The sequence below is a fragment of the Tamandua tetradactyla genome, chromosome 1 (assembly GCF_023851605.1).
Source record: "Tamandua tetradactyla isolate mTamTet1 chromosome 1, mTamTet1.pri, whole genome shotgun sequence".
Classification (NCBI taxonomy): Eukaryota; Metazoa; Chordata; class Mammalia; order Pilosa; family Myrmecophagidae; genus Tamandua; species Tamandua tetradactyla.
Genome location: NC_135327.1, coordinates 169,165,494 through 169,183,747, shown reverse-complemented (window position 1 = coordinate 169,183,747; position 18,254 = coordinate 169,165,494). Strand labels below are relative to the sequence as shown.

Sequence of the window (18,254 nt, the reverse complement as noted above, 5' to 3'; positions counted from 1 at the left end):
ACCACGTACAGCAGTTGCTCTGACATTTCCCTAATCACCCACCACAACTGTGTTCTTCAGAGTGCCTCAACCATTGTACTCAACGTGTATCACGTTAGCTTATTTTTAATGTGATCCCTTTTTAAATACTTCCAAAGGAATTTTTTTTTTGTTTTTTTTTTTGGTGCATGGTCTGGGAATTGAACCCTGGTCTCCCTGCACGGAAGGAAAGCATTCTACCACTAAACCACCTGCACACCCCCGACACCAAAGGAATTTTATGAATGAATAAGGGAAATCCTTTCTCACTTCACACGAAAGCTATTGTATGTTGTAGACTGTGATGGCTACTCCTTACTTAACTTTCTTAAAACTGATTCAAGATCATCGCAGTAGCCAAAAGTAACAAAAGAGGAATCCTGCCTTAGAAAGAAACAAGAACTACAATAAACAAGATCCTGCTTAGATCAGGAGATACATTCAAACAACTTTCTATCAATCATTAGGCTAAAGGAAGCCCATCTCTTACCCCTGAGGACTTTCAAAGGATCCTAGAGAAACTAAAAATTCTTAGCGGTAGGTTAATTCTTACTCCAAAAATCCTACTATCATCCTACCTAAGATATAACAACCCCTCACCCTGAAAACAGCTTAAAATTATTTTATATAGTTTTATTAGCATAATACTTTAGCTGATGATACAGGTACAAAAATTAACGTTCAAGAATTTCAAATTTGTGGTTGCTGTGGGAACCTTAATTCCAACTGTACAGGATAGATGTAGAAATGTGGACTATACCCATCAATGATAAAATCAGAGATGTATATTTACTCTGTGCAATGAGGCAAAGCTACAGTTACTGAGAGAATCTTAATTTTGGCATTTCTAGGCTTTCAGGCATTTAAATTCTCAACCTTACCACAATACTGTTTCTGCATCAAATTGCCTCTTATATGGGGAAAAAAGCAAGAGTGAAGTGACTGGCCAGACATTCAAATAACCCTTCTTGTATGTGTTTTTATGCAGGATCTGATTCAAAACACTCATGATTTTATTTCACTCCTATGGGCTATCTATAAACCCTCACATAAATGAAAACAGCATTAATTTCAACTTTATGAAAGCATCAAGACATCTATGTGAGGAACACCATAAAAGCACATTTCACATCTTTAGAACTAAAAAAAGGATAAACAAATAAGGTAGATAACACATGATACTAACTTAAGCCACATTGTGTAATTATTCAAAACTGTCCAAACAATTGCCTGTGGGACTGGCTCTCACTCAGGACCTAGTTCTATAACTATAAAACACAACTATACACTTTAATTATTATTAGAGAGCAAAAGATAGTTGCCTATAAAACAAGACATAACCAAACAAAAATAATGTTCACCCTCAACCCCTAAACCCAGCCTCTCATAACTCAAAAATAGAAGTAAAATGACCATGAAATATAAAACAAAAACAAAATTGCCTATGTGCAAGCTGAATACCAAGTCTCGGAGTTTTCATCCAAAGCATAATTTCTCAAAATCGATATGCCCAAATCATACACATTGATCAGATAATCACTTCTGCAGCCAAAAAATCCAACAAATGGTAGAAAACCACATAACATGATTATAGTCAGCATTTGCAGGTGAGTAGGAGAACCCAGAGAATATATGCACTAAGACTCCTTCCTTCCTAAAGCAAAAACATTTGTAACTATCAAATCAAAATTACCAGTAGAAACAGGTCCAACAATCTTCCATGTGAGATTCAGACTTTCTCCTCTCCTTCTTTACAAAGAAATAAGATCTTGTTAATAAATAAAACTCATTTACTTTCTCACATGTCCCAGTCATAACTCCTCTCAAACATCCTAAAGAGGAGCACCAATAGTGTCCATTCAAAATGAGGCAGAGCAATTTCTCAGAAGAAACTGAGGCCCACCCAGTGGTAAACAAGGACATTAGAAAATACTTCGGCGATTTAAAATATTTGTCCTTTTGCATTACTATATATATATGTATCACTAAACCAATTCTCCAGCTCTTTCCCTATGGGTTTTGCAAAGAAGCTCTGCTCCCTATTCTCACCTGTGTGTTCTCCCCCTCCAGCCTTGGTGGTCGGATACTGGACAGATGGATAGTCTTGTAGTCACCAGAGTTCAGCTTCACAACGATGGCATCAGCATTCAGCACCTGCATCACCTGGGGGCAATAAGGCAAAGAAAGATGCTTAAACCTGCTTTGATGGCTCCCATTTTAGACCAGACACATAAGGCGCACAGTCCACCACAGTCATATCCAAAAAGTAAGATCAGCAGCCATTTGGAGTAGATCCATTCTCATCCTTCATGGTACAACAATACCAGAGAAAACTATGATATAAATATCAGTCCCCCAAGCCTTTTATTATGATTTCTCAGTGAGGCAGAATCTGTACCATTCATAAGAATGGTTAATCTTTTTTATCTTTTGCACTAACCAAGACGTGTTTAACTTCAAAGCCTAAGAACTGGAAATGTACTACAGTACATGCAATTGTAGATTTTCCTTGAAACAAGTTCTAAATTAAAATTGAAATCCCGATCTCAATGTGAATCTAGGAAAATAGGGTTAGATTAGAAGAAGGTACCAACAATACAAGGGGAAGAATCAAAATGGGATGCCCACTGGAGATCATAAAAATCAAAGGCAAGTGAAGGGCAAAAAAAATTATCATTTTAGTGTGGGAAATAAGATGCAAACATTGTCAATCTCACAAAGAAAAACATTAAATTGCTAAGATAGTACTTCAGCTACTCTGAAAGCCACCTTTTCAGAGCACTACTATGGCTGTTTTGGCACCAAAAATCTATAACATTGGTCCTCACTCTCAGCTGAATAAGATTAACTTTCAGTCTTGGGCAACTTACAAAGAAATCTATTCAAAGAACAAAAGCACAAACATTCCACTGTGGAGGTTATTAGAACACTTCACCAGATGTACAGAACAAAATCCCATTCAAACCAGGCTAGGACTATATCAGGGTTATAACTAGAACCCAAAATTCCACCAGCAGTCTACAACTCACCAAACTATATTCAGAGCCAGTGGCTTCTGTTCGGTTTTCTTGCAAACAACACTTCTAGGCAGCTACTGGTTACAAAATACTGTCACCATCCACTTCATCTGCAAAATCAAAATTTACCCTTCTAGGCTTCTATCATGCTCCATCAGGTGCCACCAGGAAGCCGAACAAAAATTGAGGGTTAGCTGCCACGGTGGACTGGCAAAATTGACTCCCCTCTTTAATGAATAAAACAAAAGTAGAGTCAAGACTCTACTTTGTCATCATGGATAAATATCACACTGATAAGAATCTTAACAGAGGCCTCACTGTTTCCTGAGAGCCCTCAAACCTTTTATTACAGAACATACTCATACATTTGCAGGGTCCTCCAAAAATGTCTGTCTACTCCCTGCCCTTTACAAAATCAGTAAAGAATTCTTTAAGGGACAATCTGAAGAAAGAGCAAAAAGCAAAAACTAGTGAGATATTATATATAACAGGAAAAAGCAGGTGGTGCATGACATCAAACAGAATGGATGAAAAAAGATGACAGGTGGAATTAGGCTGTAGGTCCAAAGAAGGTTGATTATGACTGGTGAATGGGAAGATAACCATGTACTCCATAAATAATGGAAGCAATGTAAAGAAGAATAGCCCAGAGACCAGAAAAGCAATGAAAGGAAAATTAGGAAATATATATAATTTTTCACTATACATAAGACTAACCTGCAACCCAGAAAGTAGCAAAAAGTCAGTATCTAATAACCATAGCAATTCTTCTATCACCTTTTTTGACAGATTTTAGAATCATGAAAGCTAAACAGTAAAACTCAGACAGGAAACCCAAACTTTACCTGTCCAGAAAAACTTGGTGAAGATCAAGAGGAGCCAATGGCCTGATCTGTGGGTCATACCTGACCAGGGCCAGCTCTGGTTTCCCAGACATGGATGGTACCCAAGGATGGTATAGGACCCTTTAAATTAAAGAGCTCTACAAAGCCAGCCCAATCACAAAAGCAGGCCCATGAATAAACTTACAAACAGCCTAGCCTACTTTTGGCCTTGAATGAGATGCTTCTGGACTCCATCCCTCAACAGAAGCTTTGAAAAAAAACAGCAAGAATTGGCAGAAGCATTATTTCCCAAAGCTTCAGGAAAAAACCTAAAGGACTGCAGTAACAGGGTGAGCATCAAGTCAAGAAAAAGACTACTTAAAAAGCAGTAGGATCTTGGGATACACTGGCCTGCCCCTTCTCGACTACACAGAGCCAGTCTGCACTCCCAGCGCAGATCCGTGGTCCTCAATCCAGGGGAAGTAAAGTAACACTCAGTAAGTGGGAGCATGTACATGTCTGGTCCAATCTGTCTGGCAGTGACCTGAAGGACTCACTGTCCCAATAGAAGGCAGTTCACAGAACTCTCCTATAAATGTTTTGGAAGAGCATTCCAATGGCTGCTTAGGGTAAGGAACTGATTGCTGGCTGGCTGTAGAACATACAGTGCAATGCCTGGGACAAGGAGGAAACTGTTTCCTGGAGAAGAGGGGATAATCAGAAACTTGAGGGGGAAATTCTTAGGGCCACATGCACATGCCCAAAAAGATGCATGCACAGAAAATATCAGGAAGGCCCCTACACTTTGGCCTGGGGCTTTTCTCTAAACTCATCATATGAATAACTGAATAAGCTCTGAAGGAGAGTCCCGATATAGGTCAATCTGCAAAGACTGGAAAAGGTGGGGTTTTTTCTCTCCATTTTTTTTTTAATAGCTCCTGGCATTCAAGAAAATCTCTGTAGTTTCATTAACTGAATATAAGAAATGACACCTCTTAGCCTAATTTAGAGCACTAACTCATTAAAATATCAAAATGTCCAGGTTTAAAAAAAAAAAAAAGATTACAAAACATACAAAGAAACAGGAAGCAGTGGCCCAGGCTAAGGAGAAGACTAAAACATTAGAAACCATCAATGAGGAACAGACCTTGCACATACACCAAACAAAACTTTTTAAAAACGATTCTAAATTTGTTCAAAGAGCTAAGAAAATCATAGACAAAGAAATAAAGGATATCAGGAGAGTAATAGACGAACACAAAAGAGGATATCAAGAGAGGGACGGAAATTAAGAAAAGAAATAAAAGAGAGCTGAAGACTACAGTAACAGAAATAAAAAATTCCCTAGAGGGGTTCAACAGTAGTTTGGAGTTGGCAGAAGAATCACCAAACTTAATTAAAGATAAGAAAACTGAAATCATTCTGTTTGAGGAGTAGAAAGAAAAATGAAGAAAAGTAAAACAGAGTCTGAGGACTCTGTGGAGCACCATCAAGTGTATCAATATGTGCATTGTAGAAGCCCCAGAAAGAGAAGAAGAAAGAGAGAAAGGGGAAGACGGAATATTCAAAGAAACAGTGGCTATAAACTTCACAAATGTAACAAAAGACATGAATATACATATCCAAGATGCTCAAATAACTCCACACAGGATAAACACAATTAGAACCATACCATACTACGTTATAATCAAACTGTCAAATGCCAGATAAAGAGGGAAGTATGAAAGCCACAAGAGAGAAGCAACATGTCACACACAAGGGAGTCTCAGTAAGATTAAGTGCCAGTTTCTCACTGAAGCCATGGAAGCAAGAATACAGTGAAATGACATATTTAAAATACTGAAAACAAAAACTGCCAACCAAAAATTCTACATCTGGCAAAACTGTCTTTCAGAAAAAAAAGAGAGAGATTAAGACATTTCCAGATATACAAAAGCTGACACTACACCAGCCCTACAGGAGATACTAAGGATGGTTCTACAAGTTGAAAGGAAAGAACAAAAGACAATGGATGGAAGCTGAATGAAGAAGTAAAGATCTCTGGTGAGAGTAACAACCTCAGTAAATAAAAATGTCTCTACTTATAATTCCACCTTTTACTACCTAAGTGATCTAAAAGGTAAATGAGTAAAATAATGATAAATCAACAGTTTTTACTAATAATATATAAACTTGTAATTCGAAGCAAGAATTCTATAAAGGTGTGGGGATCAGGGGTATAGAAATATAGTTTGTGTATATTCTGAAGTAAAGTTAGCATCAAAGCCAACAAGGTTGTTCCAGATTCAGGATGTTAACATTAAGCTCTGTGATACTGACAAAGAAAATATCAGGATATGCAAGCTCAAAGAAACAAAAATTATAGTACAAGTTGCTAGTTTGGGGTGGGGGGGGCAAGGTAAGGGGAATGGGGAATTAATGCACATGGGTGTGGGGTTTCTGTTTAGGGAGATGGAAAAGTTTGAGTAATGGAAGATGGTGAGAGTACCAAAATATTGTGAAGATAATTAACTCCACCGAATGATATGCTAGAGAGTAGTTAGGATGGGAATATTGTATATATGTTCCCAAAATGAAAAAGAAAAAGGACAATGAAAGAAACAAAGACAATCAAATGTAATACATGATCCCAGATCAAATCTAGCAAGGAAGAAGAAAAGGCTCACAGGGACATTAGTGGGATAAGAAAAATTTGAAATAGAAATCGCAACTTTATATCAATGTTAAATTTCTTAATTGGATAACTGCACTTAATGTGATTACAAAAGTGAATGTTCTCATTCTTAGGAAATGTATATGGCAGTACTGAGTGTTTAAGAAGCACAACGTATACAACCTACATTCAAATGTTCAAAAAATGGATTGACTGACAAACAGATGGACAGATGGATGGATTGAATGATACAGGCAATGTGGTAAAATATTAAAATCAGTGGATCTGGGTATCGGGGTGGGGATGCAGAATGGGTATGTTGGACGTCTCTGTATGAAGTTTTGTAACTGTCCTGGAAACCTGAAAGTATTTCAAAATAAGAAGTTGACCAAAAAAAAAAAACCAGCCCAAAGACATAACCAAAAATACAGATTCTGTTATTGAAAGGAAAAAAAAAAGTGGAAGAACTTATTCTCATTATCATCTACATGCAAATATGCCAAGTACAAACATAACATTATCTCCCCCTGAGTCCTTATAAAAAGATACTGGTATTGGTTTGGACGAATGATAAAAATAGAAAGACCCCAGGTATTGTCCATACTTAAAAATTCCATGTTTGGCTGACAGAGGAGGTAAATTTTAGAATGGATGACAGAATATCTGGGGGGGAGGGGGCGGGGGGATGTCAAGAAGTGCACAGTTTATCTTATTCCACTATTCTATCTTAAACCAAAGAAAAAACATTCCACAGCACAGTATCAAGCAACATATCTACTATAAGCAAATCAAAACTGCTTCTCCTTCAAAAGTACAGGACCAATGTCCAAGGGATAATAGGAGAACAGGAATCACACATATGCATACCACTTTATTCCTTAAATCCCAACGCTGGACAGATCTAAGATCTAAGATCACAACTAGCTCTTACTAAATTGTCAATAACCAGAAACATAGAGAAGTTCCTATAATCAAGACATAAGAAATATCTATATATTCTCCACTCCCTAGTCTGCTCAGAAAGGAATAAAATGAGATCAGATACCACAGTGCTAACACCTTAGCCCACTGATTACAGAATGAGAAGAGCTAAGACATGTCATGGGTATTTGTTACCCCTTATAACGCGTTAGCGGCAGTCACAGTGAATGGATTCTTAGAGCTACAAATTTGAGGCCACAGCAGCAGGCGCTCTCTGCTCGACATCTCCCTGATTAGAAACCTCCTCTTCAGGAACCGAGCACTCTGACACTGCCAGGTAAATGAGGCTTGGCTTTCCGATGAAGGAATGTAGGCTAAGTGCACGTGCGCATGTGTGTGCCTATGTGCGTGAGTGTGCACGGAGTTTTAATAGTTTTTATTCCTCTGTAAGCTGTGTCCTTATTATCCAGAGAACAAGCAGCTCCTGACAGAAATGTGGAATAAGCAATAAAATTTTGGTTAAAAGTCCTGTACTATGAAGTAAGTAAAAAAGCAGAATGGATCCCTATCCGAAGCCTCCTTATCAGCTCCATCACAGACCACGTTTATAACAGTGATATTCCTCATGGCGCGCTGCATCTGAATAACTCTAAGTATGCTGACACCACTCATTTTTTTACTTCTCCGTAATCAATCCATCCTCCCCACACACACACCCACACCACACCACACACACCAAGAAATGCTCTAAGGCATAGGACCAGAAATCTACACAGAAAAAGTCACTTGCTAGACTCCAGACACTGAATCCAATTCCAACCCCATTTATTGAAGTCCAGTTGTAAAAGGAAAACTGGATGTTTTAACAGGGATGGGGTGCTACCGAAGGGCTGATACAAGTCAAGAGAAGTGCAGCATTCTGTCAGGGACAAGGATATCCATCCTAACCCTGCCCATCAGCCACATTCCCCTTCTGGAGAGCCGCTCCACAATGCTCACTGGATGGTGAAGGACTGTTTTTGTACAGCTTCTTAAAACCACACGTAAACAAACAACAAAAAGAGCCTACCATGGACCACCTGGGCAACAGAGATCCTCAGAATAGCTCCCAAGACACAAACCCCAGTAGTCCCAAAGCTACCAAAATTAGTACTATAGGAACAAAAGGACCATCAACCCAAATGGCTTCTGTGGGCCCACCAAGGGAGTGTTCCTGATGGGCCCTACTGGGAACAGGATACAAAATGCCCTTTCTACTTGGGAAGCATGACAGCTAACGGCTTTGTGTATTCTAGTCTCAAAAACCTGCTTAAACACCACCAAAAGTGTTGTTTTGTCTATTCTCCCCTAAAAAATCTGCTGAAACAACACCAAAAGTGGATGAAATAAGGAATATACCATAACTGTAAACAGCAATGTGCTACAGTCAATACATTCAGTATCCAAGAAAAATACAGCTGCCACCCCATGTCCATGAAACAAAACTGACCACAACAATTTCCTGGGGCAAGCACCTCTAGGCACTTAGCACAATTAAACAGACTAGATACTATAATAAGAACTAGGAAGCCAGCAAAGTCCCTTGAGGGACTGGAGAAAAAATATGGAACTATTAAACTTTCTCACCTGGGGAACTCCTGATATTTTCTCAAAGACTAGGGTCTCCAAGCTAATAGGTCAAGCCCTTGATTCTGAAGCTTGCGCTTATGAAGCTTATTTCTCTAGCAGAGAAACTAAGTCTACCTATAATTATGTCTATGAGTTATATCCCAGGAACCTCTTTTGTTGCTTAGATACGCCTCTCTCTAAATCCAACTCAGCAAGGAAAATCATTATCCTACCCCCTACATGGGACATGATGTCCAGGGGTATTAAGTCTCGCTGGCAACATGGGACATGATTCCCAGGGATGAGCCTGGCCCTGTCACAGTAGGATCAACGATGCCTTCCTGAACAAAAGGGGGAAAATGTAACAAAATAAGGTATCAGTGGCTAAGAGATTTCAAATACAGTTCAGAGGCATTTATAGAGGCTACTCTTACACAAGCTTTGGCTAGATATTGCTAGCTGCCAAATCCAAACCAACATCATTTCTGTTAACCCCAAAGAACACCCAGGGCTCTATGTGAGAACCCATAAAAGCTGCAAGACTAAACTTACTTTACAGAAACCTAAAACATTCAGATGGTTTCTAGGCCAGTTAAGTCCTGAAACCTAGAGGTGCCAATCTCTCCAAAAACATCAACTCAACCCCAGTTCCATGCCCCATTTCATATTATCAACACCCCTTTTCAAAATGAAAACAGTTACAATGGGCATAACCCAAACACTGTGAGAAAGATCAAAGGAGGAGGAATTATAATAGAGAAGATAGGGTTTAACAAATCAGTATGACTACTGAATCATTATACTGATACTTCCTTTTAGTCTCCAGTTTCTCGGAACAGCTAGAAGGAAAAAGAACTGCAACCTATATCAAACTCTGAAATCTGTTCTATAATTACTGATTAAAATACACTTTGAAATTTATTGCTTTTTTGTATATATGTTATATTTTACAATAAAATATGTTTAAAAAGCAGCAGCAGCAGCCAGGGATTAAACAAATTCCAAAAGAGGGGCAGACTACAAAATACTGACCTACTGGTATTTTGGTACTTCTCAGCACTGCTAAGGTCATCAAGAACAAGGAAAGTCTAAAAAGTTGGCACAGCCAAGAAGAGCCTAAGGAAATGTAATGTGGGATCCCAGATGGGACCCTTGAACAGGAAAAGGACATTAGAGGAAAACCAAGAACGTGTAAATAAAGTATGAATTTTAGTTAATAATAACGTATCACTATTGGTTCAAATATGCCACACTAACATAAGATATTCATAACAGGGTAGACTGGAGGGGGGTGGGTACAAATATTGGAATTCTGTGTATTATTTGCTCAATTTTCTATAAACCTTAAACTGTTCTAAAAAATAAAAGTGAAAACGGGCAGGCAATGTGCTCTTGCCTGCCATGCCAGAGACCCAGGTTCATTTCCCAGTGCCTGCCCATGTAAAATAATAATAATAATAATAATAAAAGTGATAATCTTTCTTTAAAAAGCCAGGTATACAGTTCTTTGAATTTTTTCTAACTCAATTATTTTATTTTTATCAGCAAATGTTTTGCTAACAAAATGTAAACCAAGTATTGACCTCTTCTGGGTGTTGGCAGATGTCACTTCCCTATTCAGACCATCCCAGGATTTCCTTTTCACTTGAATGTCATATGACACAAAAGCCAAGGAAGTGGCTAGTATTCTTTGATACTAGAGGTCGCAGATCATCTTTTGCAAGCTTTTCAGTCCTATACAGTTAAATACTAAGAGACAGAGTAACTGCTGAAGAGAGAACCGCTATTCCTTGTTTTTTTTTTCCATACTACCAAATGGGATGTATTTGGATGATGCCAAGATATTTAAAAAATATTCTTTCTTAAAAACCACCTCAAAGAGATACGATATTGAACTCCATTCAGGGCTATGACTACAAGTGCACCAACAAATGAGCAGTGCCAAACTGTATAAAATCTAGAATCCATTGCGTCCACTAGCACCTTATAACTTGAACTCCAAAACTGGACATGGCCTGCAGCGTAAGATAATAAACCACTTATGGCTTTCCCAGAGGGAGCCCTAGGAGGTAAACTCTTTGAAAGCAAGAGGCTTTTCTAATTCTTTTTCATCTTCCCAAAGTGCTGAGTTCAAGGCTCTGTACGAATCTAATATGTATGGGTAGCCAAGCTATACCCCTCTAACCTGGCAGGGCAGTGAGAAGACTTCACCTATGAGCACATGCATTCCATTCCACTCCACGGTGTTATTTAGGACTGTGAAATCTGCAAGACCCAAGGATCCAGCAGCAGGACAGGGAAGCCAAGCCACGTGCTCAGGGGACCATATGGCTACAAACAGCACAGATCAGCTAAAAAGCCAAAGGGAAGACAAGCAGGAAACTGGCAGGCCACGGCAGGCACAAAAGTCTCAAGCAGGCTCAGCTAATCGCTGTGAAGTGAACATGCTTTTCTGCTAACCTAGAGAGACAAAAAAAGCCCTCCCTTGCATTTCTTCCCTTAAGAAGTAAAACTGCTTAAGCAAACGATGGAAACCAGTTTTTCAACAGGCCACATGTATCAAGAAAATTCACTGTTGAGATTCAAATTTCTTAGGAGTAAGTCTCTTGGCAAAGTCTTTGATCTTGACCTTTGCAACAGTTTCAGATATCATATAGGGCCCCAGAGGAACCCAGTTAAAGAGGTCATAGATCACCTTTCAGGCTTTTCAGTCTTATACAATCAAATACTAAGAGACAGGGTTACTGTTGAAGAGAGAGCCACAATTTGTCCAGATCTTATAATCGCATGATCTTCAGAGCAGAATCCTTCTGTGAAGACTTGCAGGACTGTCAGACTGTGTTCATGAGAGCCCAGGATAGCAGAGGGCCTTCTAGGTTTTCTTGAAAAGGCAGTATGGCATTAACAGACATACTCAATCAGGTAAAATACCTACGAAACTGCACATGGGTTCCAAGGTATGAAAAGCAGTGCAGACTTTTTTTTCCTTTTATATTTAATGCTGATATGCAGTGCTCTACAATGGGGGTTGGAAAACTATGGCCAAGGGCCATCTAGCCCCCACTATACCCACTGTTACAAAGTTTTATAGAACATAGCCACGTCCATTCATTTATATATTGTCCTGGCTGTCTTCACACTACAATAACAGAGGTGAATAGTTATAACAGAAACATATGACCCACAAAGTGTAAAATATTTACCACATTACCCTTTAAGAAAAACTTGGCCAACCCATGTCCTACAACATGTTAGAAAGCAAACATAGTTCTTGGTATATGCTAGCTAACATTTCTGGAGAGCTATGTGGCAAATATGCTCCCAGTCACTCCAAGGGAAATAACTGCCGCTTACATGGAGAATTATGTAAAAAGATACTTAAAGAGCCATTTTCTAAATATCATAAAAATTATTAACTATATGAATATTGACCTATTGTAGATTGGTTAAATAAATTACGGTACAGCTTCAAAACGGAATATTGTATACCTATTAAAACACTAAATGCAAACATTTACTTCAGCTCCCACATCAAATCCCTCTAAAATGAAAATAAAGGGATTTTTTTTTTTGGCAGGGGCTCAAAAGCACAAAGAAAATGGAAGATCAGAAAAGGTAACAAAACTTTGGAAGCTAGAAAGCAGATAGATAAGTAGTAACCAACTCCACAGATTCAAAGAAGCTAAAACCTGTACCAGTGGTAAAAAAAAAAATTCAATAGTCAATCATCTGATTTTACCCTGCAGATTCCACCCAAAAAAAGACTCAAACTATCCACATCAGGAATCTCAAGTGGGGGTGAAAATGGAGCCAAAACTAGGAGTAGTTCCAAACCTGTGTAAGAAGCAGCAGGATTTCAAGATATTCTCCCTAAATATAACATACAGATTCATTGCTCAGTCTTAAATAAGACAGATAAGGAGTATCAGGAGACATCTTAAAATAAAGGATCTAAATGAAGAGATCAAAATAACCAAAGCAACCTTGAGAACACAGGCACTGTGTAAGAAGAAGTCTTCAAGTAAAATTACAATTAATTTCTCAGAGAGCTAAGAGATGATATTCATCTATGAAACATAGAATGTTACCTGTTTACTACTAATAATAAAAGAGAAGCATTCAGAAAACAAAAAGAGCTTATGGTAATTAAAAATAGTCATGAAAACTGAATAGAACGGCTAAAAGATGAATAGGAAGAGACCTAAAAAGAACAAAATACAGAGACAGAAAATAGGAAGGAAAATTAGAACACCAAGCCATAAAGTCCAACATCTAAATAGGAGTTCCATAAAAAGAGAACAGAGAAACTTAGAGGGAAATCTTTAACTAAAATAGTTAAAGAAAAAGTTCCCAGAACGAAAGGCCTAAAAATTGAAACATAACATGGTCATACATAAAGAAGGCACATCATTGTGTAACCTCATAATGCTAGGATCCAAAAGAATTTGCTAAAAGCTTCCAGAAAGAAAACAGAAATTACAGAATGATGAAGAATTAGAATGGTTTCAAACTTCTTAAAAAAAAAAACTCTAACAACTCAAAAATAGCTAAAAGACAGCAATATATTGTCATCACAATTCTGAAAGAAAATTACATCTAACTTAAAATTCTCCACCCAACCAAACTATCAATCAAGTGTTAAGTGTAGAACAGATATGAAAATATTTACCTCCCATGTTCTAGTTTTTTTTTTTAACTTCCCAGGTACGCTTTCCCAGGAAGTTAGAGAATATGTTTCACTAAAATGAATCAGTAAACCATAAAGAGGAAGTCATGCCATCCAGCAAACTTAGCTCCAACCCAGAAGTGAGGCAAAGAGAATCCCCAGGACAATGTAGAGATTTACTATTGTAACAGATAAAAAGAGGAATCAGTCCAGATGGGTGCAAGTTAGAAAGTTCCAGGAAAGTACTGTCGAAAATGATGACACTAACAGACTAAATGAGTATCTCGAGAACAGACAACAGGCAGGGTCTACAAGTTGAATTAATAATAAGTATGTAGAAAAATAGATGTTTTAAAAATTATTAACTGAAGGGGAAACAAAAATTGCTCAGGAAACAAAAGTAATCATAATAACACTACATGGTTCAGTGATAATCAGTTCAGTAGTATTTACCATTTATAAAGTCATAAACACTAAATATTAATCTAACAAAATTAAGATTTAATTGTACTGGAAGGACTGGAGGAGAGTATATGTACCCATGAGTATACATGCAAATGAAAAAACTAACTCTTGATCTTCTATGGCATGAAGGGAAAGAGATAATGCCTAAAACTTAAAAAATTAAGAAACAGCTATATAAACATTTTATTCAGACAAAAGGAGTAGCCATGAATTGAAAATTACTGCATCAAGGGAGAGGGAAATCAATTACTTTTCTTAATAAGCCTATAGAATTTTTTAAACTTAAATGCATTAAAAATAAAAACTTATAAATTTAAAAATCATATAAAAATAACACAGATAAGTGCTACTTAAAGCGACTACCTGACTGCAATGAGATAAGGAGCTTGTGCCAGAACATGAATCAACGACATCACCAAGCACACTGCTGACATTTTTTAATAAGAAGATCTTAATGAAAGAAGCAATGCATTGGGCCACAGTGACTCTGCAGGCAGAGTTCTCACCTGCCATGCCAGAGACCCAGGTTTGGCTCCCGGTGCCTGCCCATGTAAATAAATAAATAAATAAATAAATAAATAAATAAATAAATAAATAAATAAAAAGAAACAATGTCTTGATTGACATTCTGGCACAAGCTCCATATCATTTATCAAGGCACTTTGAAAAGAAATGAGATAGATTGGGTATCAGCAAATTCCTATGTAAAGGGACCGAATAAGTATGTGAGGCTTTGCAGGTCTTTAGATCTCGGTTCCAACAGCTCACCTCCGCCTCTGTTGCACAAAAGCAGCCACAGTTATAGGTAAATGAATGGACATGGCTATGTTCCATTTATTTATGAAACTGAAATTTGAATTTCATGGAACTTACAAGTGCCACAAATATTGTTGTTCTTTATTCCCCCAACCACTTAAAAATCTAAAATCCATTCTTAGCTTGCAGGCCAAACACAAGTGGCCAGGTTGAATTTGGCCCGTGGGTTACGGTCTGCCAACCCCTGGTATAGAAAATATGATCAATTTTGAAAAACTAAAAATAATAAATAAAGATTATGTCATAGTGGTTTCATCTAGCTGGTAAGATTATAGGTGTCTTTGCTTGTGCTCTTTATGCTTTTTTTCTATTTTAAAAAGAATAATGTGTAAGATTTTTTAAACTCAACTAATTTTAAAACCATTACTCTATCTATTAATACATTTTTCTCTCTTCCCTTTAAGCAGACCTACATCCAAGTTATTTAAATGTATGCTTAAGATTCTATAAGAGACTAATTATTCTTCATAATCCTCAGATGAACGCCTCTCTTCTGGCACTGTATGACTAAAACCTCATTGTAACAAAAAAAGCCTTACTTTGTTCAAAAAGAAAACAAACAAACCAGATCCTGGATTTAAAAAAAAAAAAAGATAATAAATGACCCTACATTGACATCATTAATATCAAAGACCCTCAAAGAGATGATGGTGAAAAATGAAAGGCCTGCCTCCCTTAAGCGATGATCTCCCTTTAATTGTGTAACTCACCATCTTGTAAAATAGAGCAGGTTACAAAACCTAACCACACCCCAAGTGATTCCAAGGAGGTGGGGTAGCCCACATCCACATTTCCAAGCTAGTCTAGGAATCAAACAGAAAACAATCAGAGGTCCACTCTGGTCTGCATCAAGACTTAAAAGATATGGGACGTATTTCATCAGGAACTACTATCACTCAATCCCACCAGAAAAGGGATAATTATGGTTAAACTGACAGTTACTTGGAGACCACCTACTCAAAAAAAAGGAAACAAGGCCACTTCAGTGCTCTGCGACCTACTGCTTTGGGCAGCATAAAAAAGACAGTGAAGAAGAAATTCAGCTAATTCCTCAGAGACTTTGCTGAAATTTTACCTTTCTAAGAGAAATAGTTTCAGGATTTCTCAGGCTAACAGTGCCACCTAGCGGCTTTACATTCCAAACTCAGAGTAGACATCAGGCCAGACACCTCTCAGAGAATATGGGTATTTTACCACATTTAGCCCATAAATTTCCAGCATCTCTTGCCAAAAGTAAAAACAGGTTGGAAAACATTACAGCATTTTTGGAAAGATAAGGAGAATAGGTATGCCACCCAACAAACCAAACCTGGCAACTAAGAAAAAATATACAACAGAATCTACTCAGTAGCTCTAGCTCCTTTTAGAAACCCATTCCAGGACATATCAGTGGAGGAATCCTCTTGGAAAGAAACAGTACATTAGAAATAATTCAAAACCACCGGAGTCACAAAACAGAAAGAATAGAAAATTGAGGTTATATGTACTTGGGCACAGGAAATCTCAGAGAATACCATTCGCTAAGTAGATAAAAGAACCCATTAAAATAATGAGATATTTTAAGCTGGCAATGTACATAACTCTAACCCATAAACTTCTAATGAAGTTATGCTAATTTACAGTGAGAAATCTTTAAGTTCTTATGGTTTCTAAGTACCTATTGGACATACTGGCTTGCCCTGGAATATTCAAAAGCTGAAACACTTTTAATTACTCAGGCCTTGTATTATAACTAGGCTGGCAATATCCACTGAGCATATCAGGATGCTGAGAATGACTCACCTTGGCAACAAACTGTTTGTCCTTTTGGTCCAAGTTAGCGGTGGGAGCTACATAGTCTCTCCATATTCTCAGCCTGTGTTCCTTGGCAAACCTGGCAACAAACCAAAGAGGCAAGATCATTCAAACAGACTAGCTTGGTAAATGGAATCCACCATCACTTTAAGAGCAAATAGGATAAAATCTTACTCTATCTTATCAACTATATACCCATAAAAAGAATGCCAGTCAAACCAGAAGTAAAAGTGAAAGCTAAAAGAAAAACTGTATAGCAACTGGAAATATCCAAGATGTCTATATACCACAAACCCATGACTCATGGATTAGAGTCTAGGTGTGTAATTTTTCAAGCCTCAAATCAGGGCAAATCCACCTAGTATCTTGAGTGACTACAATATGCTCTGATACTTGGAATACAAACATACAGCAACTGCTCTCTTAAGTGGGAAGAATACAAACATCTAAACAAACATTTTTAAAAAGGGCCTGCCCAATTCCCATTTGAATTATAAACAAGTTAAGAGCAATTTTCTTTTTATACTGCATCTAAAGAATAAGAAAAATTGGGCAAATGCTCAATAGTTCACTGAGAAGAGTTTAAAAATTATGCTGGCAGAAAAAATATTTAAAGTACTAAGTCTAGTATATGTTTTTTGAGCCAGAATATGAGTGTGAAATGGAATATGTGCAAAGATGATAAAAAAAAATCAACATCTGTCTTAAAAGTATTTGCAAATGAGTGGATGCACAGGGGAGTTTAAAAAATGTTTCTGATAAATTTAGCTGCAACAGCATTTTGCAAAACAAGCTGGCATGTAATCACAAATTACTGAAATAAGATTTGCATTTCTTAGTCTAAATGTGTTTTATAATATGATAGGTATGCTCCAAAAATTCCACAAAATCTTCTTCAGATGTTCTAAAAAAATGTAGATAGTACTATTATTGTACCCACTTTCTTCAAAGGGAGGCAGGAAACAAAGATTACAAAAAAAAAATCATCAAACAAAATTATAGTTTAGAATAGTAATAATGGACTTTCTGAACAACAACAAAAATCCAACATCACAGAGTAACCAGAATTATTTGGGAACATTGTATTTTTGAAAGGTATAGATATCCTATAACTGATAATGGCACTGTATCTTTCAAATTTAATTATGGAACAACTTAAATACTCCAATATTTGTTTGTTCTTAGCAATCAGTGCATTTTTTATCAGGTAGTATCTACTTTTATAAAAACTTCTAAGTATTTCTGCTTACAGACACAGGAATACATACAAGACCTAAGAAAAGGGAAGAATATAGTCATTTAATGCATGTTCTTGCAACTCTTTGATCTAAGTCTCAAAGGCAAAAATGTAAAGCCCTATCAAGACCATTACAATTTTAAGATTGAAAAATAAGCTACAGGGCAGGCCACAGTGGCTCAGCAGGCAGAGTTCTCACCTGCCATGCCAGAAACCCGGGTTTGATTCCCGGTGC

General features: G+C 37.4%; 1 protein-coding gene across 2 annotated transcripts in view; it reads right to left on the bottom strand.

The window, feature by feature from the left end:
* SND1 (staphylococcal nuclease and tudor domain containing 1) overlaps positions 1-18,254 on the bottom strand; it is a 499,108-nt gene that overhangs the window by 420,729 nt on the left and 60,125 nt on the right. For both annotated transcript variants that reach the window (XM_077124437.1, XM_077124455.1), the window contains exons 9-10: positions 16,771-16,861; positions 2,068-2,181 (exon numbers count right to left, since the gene is read on the bottom strand). In XM_077124437.1, coding sequence (XP_076980552.1) covers positions 2,068-2,181; positions 16,771-16,861 — 205 coding nt within the window. The remainder of the gene's footprint in view (positions 1-2,067; positions 2,182-16,770; positions 16,862-18,254) is intronic.